This window comes from Microtus pennsylvanicus, chromosome 2, assembly GCF_037038515.1.
Source record: "Microtus pennsylvanicus isolate mMicPen1 chromosome 2, mMicPen1.hap1, whole genome shotgun sequence".
Classification (NCBI taxonomy): Eukaryota; Metazoa; Chordata; class Mammalia; order Rodentia; family Cricetidae; genus Microtus; species Microtus pennsylvanicus.
Window position 1 is genome coordinate 142,270,863 of NC_134580.1, and position 18,523 is coordinate 142,289,385.

Sequence of the window (18,523 nt, forward strand, 5' to 3'; positions counted from 1 at the left end):
CATTGTGCAGCCCTGACTGTCCTCACTATGTAAAACAGTCTGGTTTTGAACTCAGAGATCCACTTGCCTCTGTCTCCAGGAGAGCTGCGATTAAAGGTGTATGTGACCATACCCAGTGTGTGTGTGTGTGTTTTAAGGCTGGGTCTTGCCATATGACCTGTTGTATTATTTAGTCAGGGAATGTAGATTAGTTGATTAAGATCTTGCCTAGCACACAAAGCCCTGGGTTCAGTCCCTAGCATAAACTGGGCACCTATAATCTCAACACTAAGAAGGTAGAGGCAAAAATATCAGAAATTGGTAGTCCTGTCCAGACACCTAAGAAGCAAGATGTGACCTGTCCTGCTGAAAAAGGAAATAAGATGCTGTGGATTCATTCTGAGTTTAAAAAAAAAAAATCAGGTTTGATCGAGGAAGACCACCTGAGAAATCTCTGGTAGGAACAGATGGCCCAGATGTCTGAGTTCTACATCCAGAACAGATTCAAGACTGCTGCCTGAGATGATGAAGACTCATAGGATACTCCAGTCAGGACTTGATCATAATTCTAAATTTTCTTTAGGTCCCCATTAAGATTATCAGCGCAGCCGGGCGGTGGTGGCGCACGCCTTTAATCCCAGCACTCGGGAGGCAGAAGCAGGCGGATCTCTGTGAGTTTGAGACCAGCCTGGTCTACAAGAGCTAGTTCCAGAACAGGCTCCAAAACCACAGAGAAACCCTGTCTGAAAACCCAAAAATAAAAAGATTATCAGTGCCCCCAACCAGCAGGAAGTAGCCTGGAAAACTATGCCCACATTCCCAAAAAATGGACTATGGATATTTTCCTTTGTTTAAAAAAAAAAAAAGAGGGGGAAGTGGTGTAGGACAATCCTGTATTCTGTCAATTATGTTTTGGATGAACGCTGATTGGTCAGTAGCCAGGCAGGAAGTATGGGTGGGACAACCAGACAGAAAGTAGAGGCGGGTCAATGAGAACAGTTCTGGGAAGGAGGAGGCCCATTCCTCCGCAGTCCTGTCCAGACACCTAAGAAGCAGGATGTGACCTGCCTCCCTGAAAAAGGTACTGAGCCATGTGGCTAACATAGATAAGAATAATGAGCTGATATAAGTTATAAGAGCTAATACAAAGCCTGAGCTAATGGGCCAATCAGTTTATAACTTAAAAAAAAATCAGAAATTGATGGTCATCCTCCCATACTCCTGTACATAACAAATATAGCAGCATAGGCTATCTGAGACCAAGGCTTAAAATACAACAACAAAACTAGGTGGTGGTGGTGCATGCCTTTAATCTCCCAGCAGATGCAGGGATCTCTGAGTTCGAGGCCAGCCTTGTGTACACAGTGAGTTCCAGGATAACCAAGGCTACACAGAGAAAATCTGTCTTGAAAATCAAAAAAAAAAAAAAAAACCCAAAAAAACAACAACTCAGCAACAAAAAGAAGAAAGCAGGACATCTATTATAATCAGGAAAATGTGAACCTTTTTAAGTGGCTGTCAAATGCTAGGTGGTGGTGGCACAGCCTTTAATCCCAGCACTTGGGAGGCAGAGATAGGTGGGTCTCTTGAGTTCGAGGCCAGCAGGTCTACAGAGCAAGTTTCAGGAGAGACTCCAAAGCTACGGAGAAACCCTGTCTCAAAAAACACTCCCCCCCCCCCAAATGGCTGTCAAAGCTATAACTTTCTAAAAATCTGTTATTAGAGGGCCTGCAAGGTAGCTCAGCAGGTAGAGACACTCGCCACACAAGCCTGGTGACCCGAGTTCCATCCTGAGAACCCATGTAAAGCTCCAAGGAGAGGGCTGTAGCCAGAGCTATACCTTCTGTGTTATGCCCCACAGTTATTTTAGAAATAAGTGCTATCCACCTTTAGCCCCAGGAGACAGAGGCAGGCAGAGCTCTATTAGTTTGAAGCCAGCCTGGTCAGACAAATGAGGGCTATATAGTGAGACCCTGTCCCCCCCCAAAAAAATCAGCCGGGCGGTGGTAGCGCACGCCTTTAATCCCAGCACTCAGGAGGCAGAGGCAGGCGGATCTCTGTGAGTTCGAGACCAGCCTGGTCTATAAGAGCTAGTTCCAGGACAGGCTCCAAAACCACAGAGAAACCCTGTCTCGAAAAACCAAAAAAAAAAAAAAAAATCAAAAACATATATGTATACACACACACAAACCATTTGTGGGACTGGAGATGGCTCAGTGGTTAAGAGCATTTCTTGCAAAGGACTGAAGTTCAAATTCCCAGCACCCACACAATGGCTCACAGTGACTTCTAACTTCAGTTCTAGGGGATCTAGTGCCCTCTTCTGGCCTCCATTGGGAATTGCGTTCACATGGCGCACATACATACATGTAGGCACTCACATGTATACACAAAATAAAGATCATGCATGCGTGTGTATATATGCAGCAAATGTACACTCAGAGGTCTGAAAGAAATCTGAGACAGACCTCAGAAGGAGAGAGTCTCTCCTGCGTGTTGGTCATGGTAATCAAACTCTGGTTGTCAGGTTTATCAGAAATGCCTTTGTCTGCTGAGCCATCTCACAGACTCTACAAGTAGTCTATTGTTGTTTAAAAAAAAAAAAGGAAGAAGACACTAAAAATATGACCACTGGTCATTGTTTGTTTGCCAAATGTCTGTTTGCTGACATTTAGCAAGCCCTGAGCTTGCTGTCTCTTACCTGATGGGGCTTTTACACAGTTCTTGTGCCTCTCACAGCCATCTGCATCATCCTGGTGCACCTGCTGATCCGGTACCGACTGCACTTCCTGCCTGAGAGTGTGGCTGTCGTTTCTCTAGGTAAGTGATACTGGCAGTCCAGAACACTGCACTGGTACACAATAACACTCTTTCTCTTGGGGTCACCTTTCCACAGTTCACCACAGGGCCTTAGAGTCCATTTTACAATGTGTGTTGGGGGCAGGGAGGAATCTGAGAGGGGTGCCGACCCCCTAAAGATGATGGAAAAGCCATCTTTCTGTGGCCTACTGCTTCTCACCTGACAGTGTCCTGCTCCACTAAGTTGGCTGGCTTTAGCTTGCAAAGTCACAGTTAGAGCTAGAAGGACCCCGGCCTTACAGCTGGCTAATGGCTCCTGTAGACCAGAGCCTCCCTCCCTTTCTGGGGCATTTCAGAAAGGGGTTAAAAAGCTGCTTCAGGGAGTGGACAGTTTCCTGAATAGCTGGGGTGTTTTGTTTTGTTTTTTCTTTTTGGTTTTTTGAAACAGGGTTTCTTTGTAGTTTTGGAGGCCTGTTCTTTTAGACCAGGCTGGCCTTGAACTCTCAGAGATTCACTTGCCTGTGCCTCCTGAGTGCTGGGATTAAAGGCATGTGCCGCCACAGCCTGGCTTTTCCTGAATAGTTTTACCAGTTATTAAGAATAAATATTAGTGGACTGGCGAGGTGGCTTAGCAGTTAAGAGCATAGGCTTCTCTTCCGCAGGATCTGGATTCAATTCCCAGTACCCACATGGCAGCTCAGAACTGCCTGCTACTCTAGTTCTAGGAGATTTGCCATCCTCTTCTGGCCTCTTAGAACACTGCACACAGGTGATGCACAGACATATGTGAGGACAAAACACTTGTTTGCCCAATAAAAATAAATAAATGTTCAGCTGGGCGCACACCTTCAATCCTAACACTTAGGAAGCAGAGGCAGGCAGGTCTATATTGGTTCAAGAGCTGCCTGGTCTATGTATCAAGTTATAGGACAGTTAGGGCTACATAGAGGGTTACCCTGTCTGGGGTGGGGGAAAAGAGCAAAAATTGGTTTAGCAGTTAATAGCATTGGCTGCTTTTACAGAAGGCCTGGATTCAGTTCCCAGCACTTATATGGTAGCTCATAACCATCCAGGGAACCTGATGCCCTTAGACAACAGACATGCTTGTGGTACAGACATATATGCAGACAAAACACACATAAAATTAAAAAAAAAGAATCTTTTAAAAAATTAAAAATTAGGGACAAGAGAGATGTCTCAGTGGTTAAGAACACTTGCTGCTTTTTTTGGGGCACACAGTTGAGTTCCCAACACCCACATCATGTGGTTCAGAGCTGGCTGTGACTTCAGTGGGTCCAGTACCTACTTGTAGGCATATGCACACATAGGTATACAGACAGACTGTTAAGTGTGGGTGCTATGACTCCTGACTCCGGCACTGGCCCTCAGGCTCTCGGCAGACATGGCTGCCTGGCAAGAGCCTTTGCCACTTGTTTTGTTCCTGGAAATAAAACTATCTTGTACGTGGTTTTTGCTGCTGGGAACTGAATCCAGGGCACCACAGGCAGGTGTATGCTCTCCCACTAAGCAGTATTCCCACCCACCTTTGGTTTTTTGAGGTAGGTTTTCTCTGTGTAACCCTGATTGTCTTGGCACTCCCTCTGTAGACCAGGCTGGCTCCAAACTCAGAGATCTGCCAGCCTCTGCCTCCTATGTGCTAGGATTAAAGGTGTGCGCCAATGGAATCCTCATTTTGATCAGGCATCTTGCCATGGTGCCCAAGGAGGAAGGAGGTGCTCAGATAGTTTTAGTCCTGGCTATCATGATATCACATGTTTCTTTGCTCTGATTGGTTGAGGGGATAAGACAGTCGGGCCAAAGGGACGTGTTCCAGGGTGGTGGGGTTTGGTTCTCCTTCCTGGTAGAAGTGAGAGAAGTTAGCACCCCCTTTCTTTGGGATGTGATGCCTGGAACACTGTAGTCATCTTGCAATTACAGGGCGCAAAGACAAAAGCCAGAATACTGAGTCTGTCCAATGGGACAGATGGGAAGGCTGGAGTCTTGGTTTATTGTTGTCTTGAACTGACAGCCCTCTGTAACCTGGGGCTGGTGAGACGGTTCAGTGGGTAAAAGTGCTTGCTGCTAGGCCTTCAGCCTGAGTTTAATCCTCAGCTTGCACACGGGGTAGAAGGAAACAACTGACTTCTTCAAGTTGTCCTCTGAGCTCCACTATAGCACGGATGCCACTCCTCCATAAAATATATTAACTAATTTTTAAATGATGGGAAATGGACTTCTCCAGCTGGAGCATGGTGTCACATATGTTGAGGTGGCTCCTTCAGGACTGTCTGACTCTTGTGCCAAAAACAACTCCAAGGAGGCTGAAAGGAAGCAGACATGTTCCCTTGGGTATATGTGGCCTTAATCACTTAGCGCATATTGGCCTTTTGTGTTAAGAGGACCTCCATCCACACTTAAAAGCACTTCCCCTTCCACTTTCCTGTGCTTTGAGCGAAGGCCTAGCTGTCTTTTTACTTGCTCCAGAAAACAGTTCCAGTTGTACATCCTTAAGAGGGTTCCTTGGTCCTGGTTCAGAGCTGTCTGGCTGTCCCTGTGTTTAGGAGCAGAGCTGACTCAAAGACAGCAGCATCACCAAAGCCTACCCCAGCATGGGCTGCAGCTTAGCAGGTACAGCTGGCATTTCCAGGCAGCTCAGCTGATCTCTGCTCCTTCCAGACAGCTCACAGCTGCTGGAAGAGAGAGGGAAAGGCAGGCTTTTTAAAGGGGAATGGCCCCTGGTAGAAGGCCCCATATCTAAGAGAATATATGGGTAACATATGGACTTGATAATTTTGCTTTGTTTGTTTGTTTTTCCAGACAAAATCTCACTTTGTAGCCCAGGCTGTCCTGGAACTCTCTATGTAGACCAGGCTGGCCTCAAATTCACAGAGATACATCTGCTTCTGCCTCCTGAGGTGGGATTAAAGGTGTGCATCACTGTTGCCCGTGTGTTTTTTAAAAAAATAAGAGGGCACAAAGTTGAATAGCATTGCAGAAAATAAAGAAAAACAAACAAACAAAAATCAGAGGTAGAAGGATCAGGATTCAAGGCTCTCCTAGCTACAGTTTGAGGCCGGTTTCTAAACCAGCTTGTGCTCACCTCTACCTGCCTTCCACTGTAAACCACACCCAACAGTTGTTTGTGTGCCCTTGCTGCTGTGCCACGTCAGGTCAGAGGACAGCTTCTGGGAGTCGGTGTCTTTGTAGCAGTGAGTCCTGGGTTAGAACTCACATCATCAGGCTTTACCAGCTGAGCCCCTCCACCCCACCCCCATTTGTGAACGACAGGACTAAGACTAAGCAGTGTAGGATGGGCCTGGCCTATAACCTTCTGCTGTTTTCCGTTGAAACTGGATGGTCTTGAGAGGGTGACCAGCTGTGAGCCCTCACACCTGGCATAGCAGTGACAAGAGTTTTCTTCTCCCCACGTATCTTAAATTTTGCCGTGGTGTGTTTGCCTGAGACATAAGTGGGAAACTCGGTGATTTACCCCACTTCCTGGCAATTCCTGTTCTTATTCTCAGACCCGGACCTGCAGAGCTCTAGGACAGCCTGCTCTAGTGGGTACCACCCAGTCTAGGGCACTGCCCAGTCCAGCCAGGCAACCTTAGGCTGTATTTCTACTCAACTTTGCTTTTTTCCCTTCTAGGTATTCTCATGGGAGCAGTTATAAAAATTATAGAGTTTAAAAAGCTGGCAAATTGGAAGGTAGGTTTGACATAATCACAGCTCTGCTTGTCATTGTGTGTGTGGATGCATGAGCACTTGTGTGGAGACCAGAGGCCAATAGTCTTGGGTGTCACATGTTCCTCTGATGCTGTCCACCTTATTTTTTGAGAAAGGTCTCTCCTGGCCTAGAACTCATTATGTAGGCCAGGTGGGAAGGCCATGAAACTAGAAACCATCATGTCTCTGCATCCCTGGTGCTGGGATTCCAAGCATGCATCTATCTTTATTTTGCCTAATTGCCGGGGATAGAGATTCTTCTGTCTCCTGAGTGCTGAGATTAAAGGAGTTGCCACCAGACTTGGCCTGGTTTATTTCTTTCAAAACAGGGTCTCTCTATATCCAGGAATTGTCGATCTTCCTGCCTCAGCCTCCCAAGTAACTGGGACTACAGGTGAATGCCATGGACCCTACTGGGCGATCATTCGTTTAATGTGGTGCTGAGGATGGAACTCAGGGCCTTGAGCATGCTAAGCATGGACTTCACCACTGAGCTGTACCCCTATAGCCTATATTTGTTTTTCTAAGTTGATTAGATGCAGATGAAGTCGGGTACTCCAGGGGCAGAACCTAGTACTGTAGCCTGAGCTACAGATTAAGGTGCTTGTGAATACTTAGGGTTTGAAAAGACCCAAGGGGGTGTGGGTGGAGAGATGACTGTGGTTAAGAATACTTGCTCTATTGTGGGGACTGATAGCTAGGTCTCATGGTTATGCACTCGCACTCCTGAGCGTCTCCCTTTTTGACTTCATAGGAAGAAGAAATGTTTCGCCCCAACATGTTTTTCCTTCTCTTGCTCCCACCCATCATCTTTGAGTCAGGATATTCACTGCACAAGGTAAGGTTCACCTGGAGCTTAGGTGGGGGTGGGGTGCTCCTTCGAGTTCAGTAACTTTAACCGCAGTGAACCCTCGTGCCTGGGGAAGAACTGACTGACATGCTGATCCTTCACACAGTCTGAGCTTCTGGGGCAGCAGTTTGAAGGTTGGCGGCCATGACAGGGTGCAGCAGGCTACAGGAGCAGAAGGCCCACCCCCCCTTTTTTTTTTTTTGAGATAAGATCTCACTGTGTGGTCCTGGTTAGCCTGGACCTCACTTTGTCTCTGCTGCCTGGGTGGTAGGATTAAAAGCCACAGTACATCCTCTTAACTTTAAACCATTTCTACTCCCACCCCCACCCCAGAGGCTACTCTTGAAGTAAACCTGACCCTAGTAACAAGGAGCAGAAGTCTTGGTCACTGAAACCCTTGATGCCTCCTAAGTGGAGCCTGTGAGGGTCTAATAGCTTCATTTCCTTCTTGTGTGGAAATGTCGGAACTTCCATGCTGCCAGAACTGAAATACTTTCTCTTTTATGGTTTAGGTTCTTTAGAGTTAGGGTCTCACGTAGCCCAGGCAGGCCTGGCACTTTCCATGCGGCTGAGAATGACCTTGCACTTCTGATCCTCCTGCTTACACCTCCCAGGTGCTAGGATTACAGGCATATGTCCCAGCACCTGGTGTGTGCAGTGCTGGGGTAACCCAAGGCTTCATGCATGCGAGGCAAGCACTTTACAGTTTAGCCCTGCCCCAGCCGAGACTTCTGCCTATTTCATGCTGCTAATACAGCATAAAGGTCTTTCTGACTGAGTGAAAGTGAGGGCATGGCCCCTCCTAGGTATGGTTAAGGAGAAGGCCTTTAAATATGAGGGAGAGGACAGCCAGAGGCATCAAGAAAGGTCCAGACCGACCATGACTAGCAGAATAGACAGGGTCACGAGAGGAGAGAAAAAGGGGGAGCGAGAGAGGGGCAAGCTGATCAAGGGAGATCCAAGAGCAGAGCCCAGAGCCTGTAGCCAAATGGCTGAAGAAAGAGAAGTGGGGGGAGGGAAGGGGAGCTCAGGGACGGGGTGAGAAGTGCTGGGAGGAGCCTGTAACAGGTGTTTGTGATGCTGAAGAGCCTGGCAGTCAGCTTCTGCTTTGATGTGGTAATAGGCACTCAGCCTTTGTCCCAGGTTTCTTTGGTACCTAACACTGACTATTGTTCTGATCTTTGAGTTTAGGTGACTTCAGAATGCACCTTTTAATTGAATAAAAGAAAACTGTGATAGTGTGGATTTATTCTTTCCACACCTGTGAATTGAGCATCATCCATATGACTGATGTCATTGTTCCTCCTGAACCTTCAGCCCTTTCAGAAAGGCACTTGTCAGTCAGCTTTACATAAGTGAGCGCTGCAGTGCAGCTGGCATTGAAAGAACACAGCCAGATCCCTTATGAGAGCCAGTGGAGGTGGGGGGGGGGGGAGCAGGCCCAGGGAAGACTGCTCTGCAGGAGGTTTCAGGGCACACCCCTGTGACTGGGACCCAGGCAACAGGCATGCTGATTCAGGAAGGCACAAGCCTTCCCAGGTTCAGCTAGGGTTGGGGCTCACTGGCATCTCAAGTGCAAGTGGCAATCAAGGCAGAGGCAGCACCATCAGACTGAGCTTTTGCAGATTACTCTGGAAGCAGTACACAGTAGAGGAAAAGGGACTGGGAACAGGTGAGACTGGTTAGCTCTTGCCTTGGGTCAGGATAAGGGACCTGTGAGACAGGGAAGCCGGGAGACGGTGGCAGGGATTCCAGCCAGCAGGGCAGGCAGAGGTGCCCTGACCTTTGTAGGAGAGTCCATCCTTGGAGAAGGCACAGTTGGGAAAAGGCTATTTTGGCTTCCCTGGCTCACCAGTTGGCCTCTTGTCCCTCTGTTCCCCCTTCCCAGGGGAACTTCTTTCAGAACATCGGCTCCATCACCCTCTTTGCTGTCTTTGGAACGGCTATCTCTGCTTTTGTAGTAGGTGGAGGAATTTACTTTCTGGGTCAGGTAAGCAAAGCACCCCGATGACCTTGAAGATCTTCTATTGGAGGGTAGTGCAGGGTGGGGCAGGAGCTGCCTGGTAGTGTGTGCCCTCCTTGGAAGAAGTCCCCGCTCATGCATGTGTCTAGGGCATCTGGAATTGAGGGGACTGTAGTCACCCCCAGATACTTGATTCTACTTGCAAACCAGTCTTTTCCATTGGAATGCCATGAAGCAGAGTAGTGTGCAGTCCTGCACCCTGAAATGATACAATGGCAGTTGTGTTCTCAGGGCAACTGCAGTAGGGCCGAAAGCTGTTCTTGGGTGAATATTTGCCTTTAAACCAGAGCTGGCTATGAATCTGTTCTCTCAGTTCCCAGGATGCTCCTTGCCGTTGTGAGCCCTTCAATGAGGCAGCAGCCCAGGCTTTGGGCTTCACATTAGTTTACTTCAGCTAGAACGAAAGCCTCGGAAGGTGGCACTCAGACCTTCACGGTGTGTGCTGTGCAGCACCCGTTTTTGTGTCGTGTACAGAAAGCGGAGCCACCCGGTGCTGAGAACAGACCAAGCTGAGGATACAGCGGATTGCTGTCCATGTGGCTGCTGTTTCTCTTGGTAGCCACAGCCTATTCCTGCTGACTGTGTTACCTTCATGGCTGACTCAACAGCCAAGATCAAGTGTGCCGTGCAGCTTTCCTAGATGTTTGCCTTCTCTGTGTTCCCTCGGGGTCAAGGGAAGCCCCCTTTCGAGCAGAGAATCATAGCTGCCAGGCTAGAAGAAGGAGAATTGTGCCCATCTTTGGGTCTAGGTGCCCATGTATGCTCACAGCAGCCCTTTGGGGTTTCCTTTCAGTGGGGACTGAAGATAATGTCCTTATTAGTTGATAAGAAAGCACTGATGGACATTTTCTTGGCTGTTCTCCAGGGAATTTTTTTGTGTGTGTCTGTGTGTTTGTGTGTTTTATTTTACAGGCTGATGTAATCTTTAAACTCAACATGACAGACAGGTAAATCTTTCACACTGTAATTTTTTCATGCAACTGCTGTTCAGGCCTGGGACATTTTTTGCACGTGGCTTCCTGGGTGTGGTCCTTTCCTCTCTTCCCTCTGCCTGACTTGCCATTGTTTTCAGTATAGAATTTATTCTGAATTAATTATCTCTGAAATGAATCAAAATTATATTGAGACTTTTGAAGATCCCTGGTCACAACATGGTTGATTGAAATGATTGATCTCTTTGGAGGGAATGACTGGCCAGTTAACTACCCACCCGTATCCCAGTCACATCATATACTCTGTCCTTCCATTAGGAATTGTCTTCAGAGCTGGGAATGTATGTATAGCTCAGTGGCAGAGCCCTGGCCTGCCACTTATGAGGCCCTGGGTTTAGTCCCCAACACTGTAAAAGCAAACAAACAAAACCCTCAGTTTTCTTTATAGCCATTGTGGAAGGAGGTTGCCTTCCTAATAAGTATGGAATGGGAGAGAGTGACTCTGGAATTCCCACCAGGACTAGTGGAAGCAGGTAGTCTGGCCTTGGGATGGACGTCTTCTCAGTCTGAAGCCACTCCAGAAGACACTGCAGTGACCTTCTGCTCAGGAGGCTCTTAAAATCTTCTTAACCCGCTCAGGGAGCAGCAGCTTGGGCAGCCGCATCCCAGAAGACACCAGATCTAGAGTTCCAGAAGGACCCTAGCTCAGTGCAGTTGAGAAGTCTGGATTGTGCCTTGCCCTGTGTCCCTGTGTCCACTCTTAGCACCTATCAGTGGCCGAGTGGGGAGCTGAGGAAGAAAGCCAAGTAGTCAGTTCTAGATCATTCCTGTGAACTGAGAATGTCAGACTTTAGCTACAGTGTAGCACCCTGGACCAGAGCCTCAGAACCTGTTCATAGAAATGAGCCACTGATAACAAGCTTGGTCCCCAGTGCCCATCCTTCACCTACCCTAGGCAGGAGAATTGGAGCTTTTGTTGTTTAAAAAAAGAAAAAGTATTCCTTGTTTGTTTGTGACAAGGTCTTATTCTATAGCCCAGGTTGCTCTGGAACTCAATATGTAGCCCAGGCTGGCCCCCAAACTTGAGGCAGTCCTCATGCCTTAGCCTTCCAAATGTCGGGATTACAGAGGAGTGAGCAGCCCAGAAAGTTTGATACATAGCCAAGCAGCCGGAATCACCTTCCTACAGGAGGAGCCTGAAGTACAGTAGAACCAGGCCCTGGTATTTTCTAGGTGTGCTGGAAAGGAAAGGAAAGGGAAGGGAAAAGGAAAGGAAAGGACCAGAACACTCTTGGCATTAAGGAAGGTGTGGGCTCTGCCTGCTTTTGGGGATACTTGTGAAGAAGCAGTGTTGATCATTGTCTAGAATGAAGTTAAAGCCAGAAGTTGGACATTTGGGTGGAGAGACAAAAGCAATACTTTTGGCTGAGTGGGTAGACCTCCAGCCAGCCTCCCCCTGTGCAGATGCGCCCCTTTCTGTTGGACGCTCTGTGCATTGGATAGAGACTGCTGTATAGGACCGCAGAACTTTAACAGAGGGAAGTGACCAGGGTAATGGAGGTCTGATGGTGGCCACAGCCTACTGCAAGGGACAGCACTCCTCAGCTCCTCCTGATCGCCATGTGGACACATGGCCTGCAGTTACTAAATGTTTAAAAAGTTTTTTGGGGGCTGGAGAGACGGCTCAGAGGTTAAGAGCACTGACTGCTCTTCCAGAGGTCCTGAGTTCAATTCCCAGCAACCATATGGTGGCTCACAGCCATCGGTAGTGAGATCTGATGCCCTCTTCTGGGCTGCAGGCATATATGCCAGAACACTATATACATAATAAATAGATAAATCTTTTTTTTTAAAATAGTTTTTCTGTGCTGGGGGTAGAACCCAGGACCTCATGTGCTAGGCAGGTGCTACATGTATGTGCTGCTGCTCTGCTTTACAGAACCTTTAGAACGGACATAGTGACCATGCCTTTAATCCCGGCACTCCAGAGAGGTAGATTTCTGCGAATTTGCAGCCAGTCTAATCAGAGAGTTCCAGGATAGCCAGAGCTGTTATACAGAGAAACCCTGTCTTGGGGAAAAAAATAATATAAACAAACAAACAAGCAAATAAATAAATAAATATACTTATTAGCCAAAAGGAAGTCAGTTTCTGTCTGTCTCTCTCTCCCCCCCCTCCCCTTCTTCTTCCCCCTCTCTCCTTCCTTTCTTCCTTTCCCTCTCCTTCCCCCTCTCTCTCCTTTCCCCCCACACACAGATAAACATACACAGAGTGTGGATTTTAGAAAGCCAAGTTATAGGTGTTTCCCGGGACTTTTCCAATTTTGTTTTTGTTGGCTTCTTTTTTTAGGTGGTTTTTGATGTTGTCATGTAGAGCATCATGTAGCCCAGACTGACCTCAAACCTTCTGTGTAGCTAAGGATTACCTTGAATTTCTGATCAAGTGCTGGGATTATAAATGTATGCCACCATACCTTGCTTCAGTTTTACTGTTTGCTTTTTGAGACAGAACACCCCACTATGTAGCCCTGGCTGACCTAGAAGTCACTTTATACTTCAGGCTGGCCTTGAACTGGAACTTATGGAGGAGGTTCGCTGCCTCTGTCTGGCATTAATGTTGTGCCACGCCCAGCCCATTGCTCCAGTTTTTGAGTGTTGACAACACCACAGACCCACAGGCTGCTTGTCTCACCTCTGCTATTCTGAGAATACAGCCATGGCTCATGGTATGGGCCCGGCCACAGATATCTCTGCTGGCGAGAGTTAGCCGTTAGTAGATGGCAGCAGCTCTCCAGCTTGTCCCCGCTCCTCCCCAAGTCTCACCCGTCCATCTTTCCATGTTTGGTTGGTGTCACTAACTCTGAGGGAGAGAATAAAAGAGCATGGTTTTAGCTTGAGCCAGTTGCTTGAAGCCTTTCGAGGACTGGGTCCTAACGGTGGATGTGGAACCACTGCTGGCCAGACCCAGGCCTTTTGAGGCCTCGGGGCTCATGGTCAACCCTTACCAACTGAGTTCCCTGCAAGCACCACTGTCCTGTGCTGGCTTTTCCACAAGGCATGGCCCCAGTTTTGTATTCTGAAGAATATGACTCAAACATCGAGACCCTGTGTAGTGAGCACCTGCACCTACAGCTCCTCCTGGCCTTCATCTCCAGGATCTGTGTTAGCGCTCCCTCTGTCCATCCCTCCCCAGCCATGCCTGTGGGCCCTGATCCCAGAGTTCTGGTTAAGAGGCTGCAGTAACTAACAAAGTACCTTGGGCAGGCATCTCTCTGTGTACCTGCAACCCAGTAGGAATGAAGTTCACATCAAAAATGGTTGTTGGCTCATAGGGCTGAAGTGTCTCAAGCATGATGGCCCTAGCCCAGCACCCTCCAGGACACTCTCCTCTCAGGGGTCTCAGACCAGCTCTCCACTCACTGGTGTCCACCTCACGTGGAGCACAGACAGCTCCAGGCACTCTTCACTTAGGGTCAGTCCGCTCCTAGTGACCTGGCAAAACTGGTCCAACCTTGTGCACTGTACCCACTCCCTAGAAAGTGAGAAGACAGCACCCAGAGGCTGTGGGTGTTGGGCAGTAAGACCAGAGACTGTGTCTAATGCACTTCATACAAGACTCCTGCAGAGCACAGCCCACTGTGGCCTCCTTTGACACAGTTGAGCTATTCATCTTCCTTGATGTCCCTGTGGGTGATATCTCCCAAGTGCTGGGGTTACAAATGTGTACCCTCAGCTGTTTTGTGATGCTTGGGATCAAACCGAGGGCCTCCAGCATGCTTAGCAAGCACTGTAACCCAGTCAACATTGTGCTTCCTAAGTTGACCTGGGCCTTGCTTATTGCTACACCCTCCCTCAAGGCCAGAGGCACTGGCTCTGAGCTAGACAATCAGTGGTGAAGGGCTTGGGGCCAGATCCCACATGCTAAGGAAATGTTAACTGGTGAGCCCTAAGGGCTGAAAACCTGGTCGGCGGATGACCAGTATTTGGGCATTGGACCTTATAATCAAGCGCTACCTGTGAAACCTGAGGGCCCAACTTCCAGTCAGCAGCCCGGGCTGCATCCTCTGGTGGCTGCTTGCTTTGGGCACCTTCTTGGATATTGCAAATCTAAGTGGAGGCTGATCTTGGGCACAATTGGCACAGTTGACCTGGTGGTAGAACAGCGGTCAAAGCCTACTGTTTATATGATTTTCTGGCTGAGAAAGCTGGGCAGTGTGTGCTAGGGTAAGCAGTCTTCTGGACAGCGTTGGCCAGAACAGAGTACAGCACTGCTGCTGGGATGCAGGCACTCTCAGCACTGTGTCTAAGCTTCCCCGCTCCTGTGCTAGGCAGGGGTCGGTGGGAAAGCCCACCCTCTCTCCTGGCCCTTCAGCTGCCGTCTCAGCATCACGTCCAGAGCGCATCTGTGTGGACCCAGCACCATGCTTTACAGAATCTGCCTTGCTTTTCTCCTTGCAGTTTTGCATTTGGCTCCCTGATATCTGCGGTTGACCCAGTAGCCACTATCGCAATTTTCAATGCACTGCACGTGGACCCTGTGCTCAACATGCTGGTGTTTGGAGAAAGCATTCTCAACGATGCAGTCTCCATTGTCCTAACCAAGTAAGTAGGAGAGAGTGGAAGGTCCCAGCACCACTCTGACGCCAGTACAGAGGTTAGTCCCATGTGATCGGCTCTCTACTGCCTCTGCATCGACTGTGTCTCAGCCAGGCTGCTGAAGGGAGGTGTGTCTGTGTTTCTCAGCATCCTGGAAGGGCTTCTCAGAGGTGACATCCCAGGTTGTACCTCATAGCCTCTTTTGCAGTAGGTCTGTGGTATGCTCCCTTGATGACCAGTAGCAGCCAAGTGAGGGATTAGTGTTCAGGCAGCATTGCTGAAGTAGTGAATGCCATGTGGGCCAATGTTGCGGGCTTGCTCAACCCTGTAAGAGGCCGTGGTGCCATGTCCAGCTCCATAGAGACCAACAGCTTACAGAGGGCAGAAGTGGAGTTCCAAGTGATTGTGAACTGCAGTGTGGGTGCTGAGAATCAAACCAGAATCCTCTAACTGCTGAGCCATCTGTTCAGCTTCCTCCAGCTGTGAGATAAAGTCTCATGTAGCCCAGGCTAGCCTCAGATTGACTATGTAGCCAAGGATGACTGTGACCTGCTGTTCCTCCTGCCTCCACCTCTCATGTGCCAGGATAAGAGTCCTGCTCCACCACATGAGGTTGAAAAATGAAAGTTTTCATTTTCCCGGGGTTGCTGCCTTTGTTGGAATCTGAGATCTGACATGTTGCAAGGCAAAGCACAGGTTTTCCTGTTGACTCCACCCAGCCATGTGACTCTCTGCCTCTCTGAGCTCCCCAACAGATTATATCCCTCGTTATAATGTGATGGCAATATGGCCTTGGCCTCACCTTGAACTGAAGGACTGACTAGGTGGGTAAATGCAACGCCCGCCATTTGAGAGGCAGCCAGCTCCTCTAGCCCTGCCCTGTTCTTATGAAGTCACCTCTTCACCAGTTGCTGCAGGCAGGACTTGCCAAGCAGTGCTCAGGTACAGGAAGTCCTCCTCCTACCTTAAAACAGAGCCAGACGTCAGAATGTTCTGTTATTCTAAGGCTAATACATATTCCTCATAAAAAGGTAGAAAATGTTGGCACACAGTTATTATCCTTAAAGTGGAGGTAAGAGGGTAGAGAGTTCAAAGTCACTGGGCTTAGTGACTCACACCTCTAGTCTTAGCACTCGGGGGCAGAGGCAGACAGATCTCTGAGTTCGAGGCCAGCCTGATCTACTGAGTAAGTTCCAGGACAGCCAGGCTATACTGAGAAACACAGTCTCAAAATAAAATAAAACAAAAACTGTCTAGGGTATCATCATTTCCTGTACTGTCATGTCACCACTGCCCTCTCACTGTCCTCTCACTGTCCTCTCACTGTCCTCACTGTCCTCACTCTCCTCTCACTGTCCTCTCACTGTCCTCTCACTGTCCTCTCACTGTCCTCTCACTGTCCTCTCACTGTCCTCACTGTCCTCTCACTGTCCTCACTGTCCTCTCACTGTCCTCTCACTGTCATCTCACTGTCCTCTCACTGTCCTCTCACTGTCCTCACTGTCCTCTCACTGTCCTCTCACTGTCCTCACTGTCCTCTCACTGTCCTCACTGTCCTCTCACTGTCCTCTCACTGTCCTCTCACTGTCCTCTCACTGTCCTCACTGTCCTCTCACTGTCCTCACTCTCCTCTCACTGTCCTCTCACTGTCCTCTCACTGTCCTCTCACTGTCCTCTCACTGTCCTCACTGTCCTCTCACTGTCCTCACTGTCCTCTCACTGTCCTCACTGTCCTCTCACTGTCCTCTCACTGTCCTCACTGTCCTCTCACTGTCCTCTCACTGTCCTCTCACTGTCCTCTCACTGTCCTCACTGTCCTCTCACTGTCCTCTCACTGTCCTCTCACTGTCCTCACTGTCCTCTCACTGTCCTCACTGTCCTCTCACTGTCCTCACTGTCCTCTCACTGTCCTCACTGTCCTCTCACTGTCCTCTCACTGTCCTCTCACTGTCCTCTCACTGTCCTCTCACTGTCCTCACTGTCCTCACTGTCCTCTCACTGTCCTCTCACTGTCCTCACTGTCCTCACTGTCCTCTCACTGTTCTCACTGTCCTCACTGTCCTCTCACTGTCCTCACTGTCCTCACTGTCCTCTCACTGTCCTCACTGTCCTCACTGTCCTCACTGTCCTCTCACTGTCCTCACTGTCCTCTCACTGTCCTCACTGTCCTCACTGTCCTCACTGTCCTCACTGTCCTCACTGTCCTCTCACTGTCCTCACTGTCCTCACTGTCCTCTCACTGTCCTCACTGTCCTCTCACTGTCCTCACTGTCCTCACTGTCCTCACTGTCCTCACTGTCCTCTCACTGTCCTCACTGTCCTCTCACTGTCCTCACTGTCCTCACTGTCCTCTCACTGTCCTCACTGTCCTCTCACTGTCCTCACTGTCCTCTCACTGTCCTCTCACTGTCCTCACTGTCCTCTCACTGTCCTCACTGTCCTCTCACTGTCCTCTCACTGTCCTCACTGTCCTCTCACTGTCCTCACTGTCCTCTCACTGTCCTCTCACTGTCCTCACTGTCCTCTCACTGTCCTCACTGTCCTCTCACTGTCCTCTCACTGTCCTCACTGTCCTCTCACTGTCCTCACTGTCCTCTCACTGTCCTCACTGTCCTCACTGTCCTCTCACTGTCCTCACTGTCCTCTCACTGTCCTCACTGTCCTCTCACTGTCCTCTCACTGTCCTCACTGTCCTCTCACTGTCCTCACTGTCCTCTCACTGTCCTCTCACTGTCCTCACTGTCCTCTCACTGTCCTCACTGTCCTCTCACTGTCCTCTCACTGTCCTCACTGTCCTCACTGTCCTCACTGTCCTCACTGTCCTCTCACTGTCCTCACTGTCCTCTCACTGTCCTCACTGTCCTCACTGTCCTCTCACTGTCCTCACTGTCCTCTCACTGTCCTCTCACTGTCCTCACTGTCCTCACTGTCCTCTCACTGTCCTCTCACTGTCCTCACTGTCCTCTCACTGTCCTCACTGTCCTCACTGTCCTCACTGTCCTCTCACTGTCCTCACTGTCCTCTCACTGTCCTCACTGTCCTCACTGTCCTCACTGTCCTCTCACTGTCCTCTCACTGTCCTCACTGTCCTCACTGTCCTCTCACTGTCCTCTCACTGTCCTCACTGTCCTCTCACTGTCCTCACTGTCCTCTCACTGTCCTCTCACTGTCCTCACTGTCCTCACTGTCCTCTCACTGTCCTCACTGTCCTCTCACTGTCCTCACTGTCCTCTCACTGTCCTCTCACTGTCCTCACTGTCCTCTCACTGTCCTCTCACTGTCATCTCACTGTCCTCTCACTGTCCTCTCACTGTCCTCACTGTCCTCTCACTGTCCTCTCACTGTCCTCTCACTGTCCTCACTGTCCTCTCACTGTCCTCTCACTGTCCTCTCACTGTCCTCTCACTGTCCTCTCACTGTCCTCTCACTGTCCTCACTGTCCTCACTGTCCTCTCACTGTCCTCACTGTCCTCTCACTGTCCTCTCACTGTCCTCTCACTGTCCTCTCACTGTCCTCACTGTCCTCACTGTCCTCTCACTGTCCTCTCACTGTCCTCTCACTGTCCTCTCACTGTCCTCACTGTCCTCTCACTGTCCTCTCACTCTCCTCTCACTGTCC

General features: G+C 49.3%; 1 protein-coding gene across 4 annotated transcripts in view; it reads left to right on the top strand.

Annotated features, from left to right (window-relative positions):
- Slc9a8 (solute carrier family 9 member A8) overlaps positions 1-18,523 on the top strand; it is a 67,397-nt gene that overhangs the window by 12,969 nt on the left and 35,905 nt on the right. For 3 of the 4 annotated variants that reach the window (XM_075963131.1, XM_075963133.1, XM_075963134.1), the window contains 6 exons: positions 2,719-2,799; positions 6,428-6,486; positions 7,259-7,342; positions 9,243-9,344; positions 10,290-10,324; positions 14,767-14,910. In XM_075963131.1, the coding sequence (XP_075819246.1) occupies positions 2,719-2,799; positions 6,428-6,486; positions 7,259-7,342; positions 9,243-9,344; positions 10,290-10,324; positions 14,767-14,910 (505 nt within the window). The remainder of the gene's footprint in view (positions 1-2,718; positions 2,800-6,427; positions 6,487-7,258; positions 7,343-9,242; positions 9,345-10,289; positions 10,325-14,766; positions 14,911-18,523) is intronic. The other variant, XM_075963132.1, reaches the window with a different exon arrangement.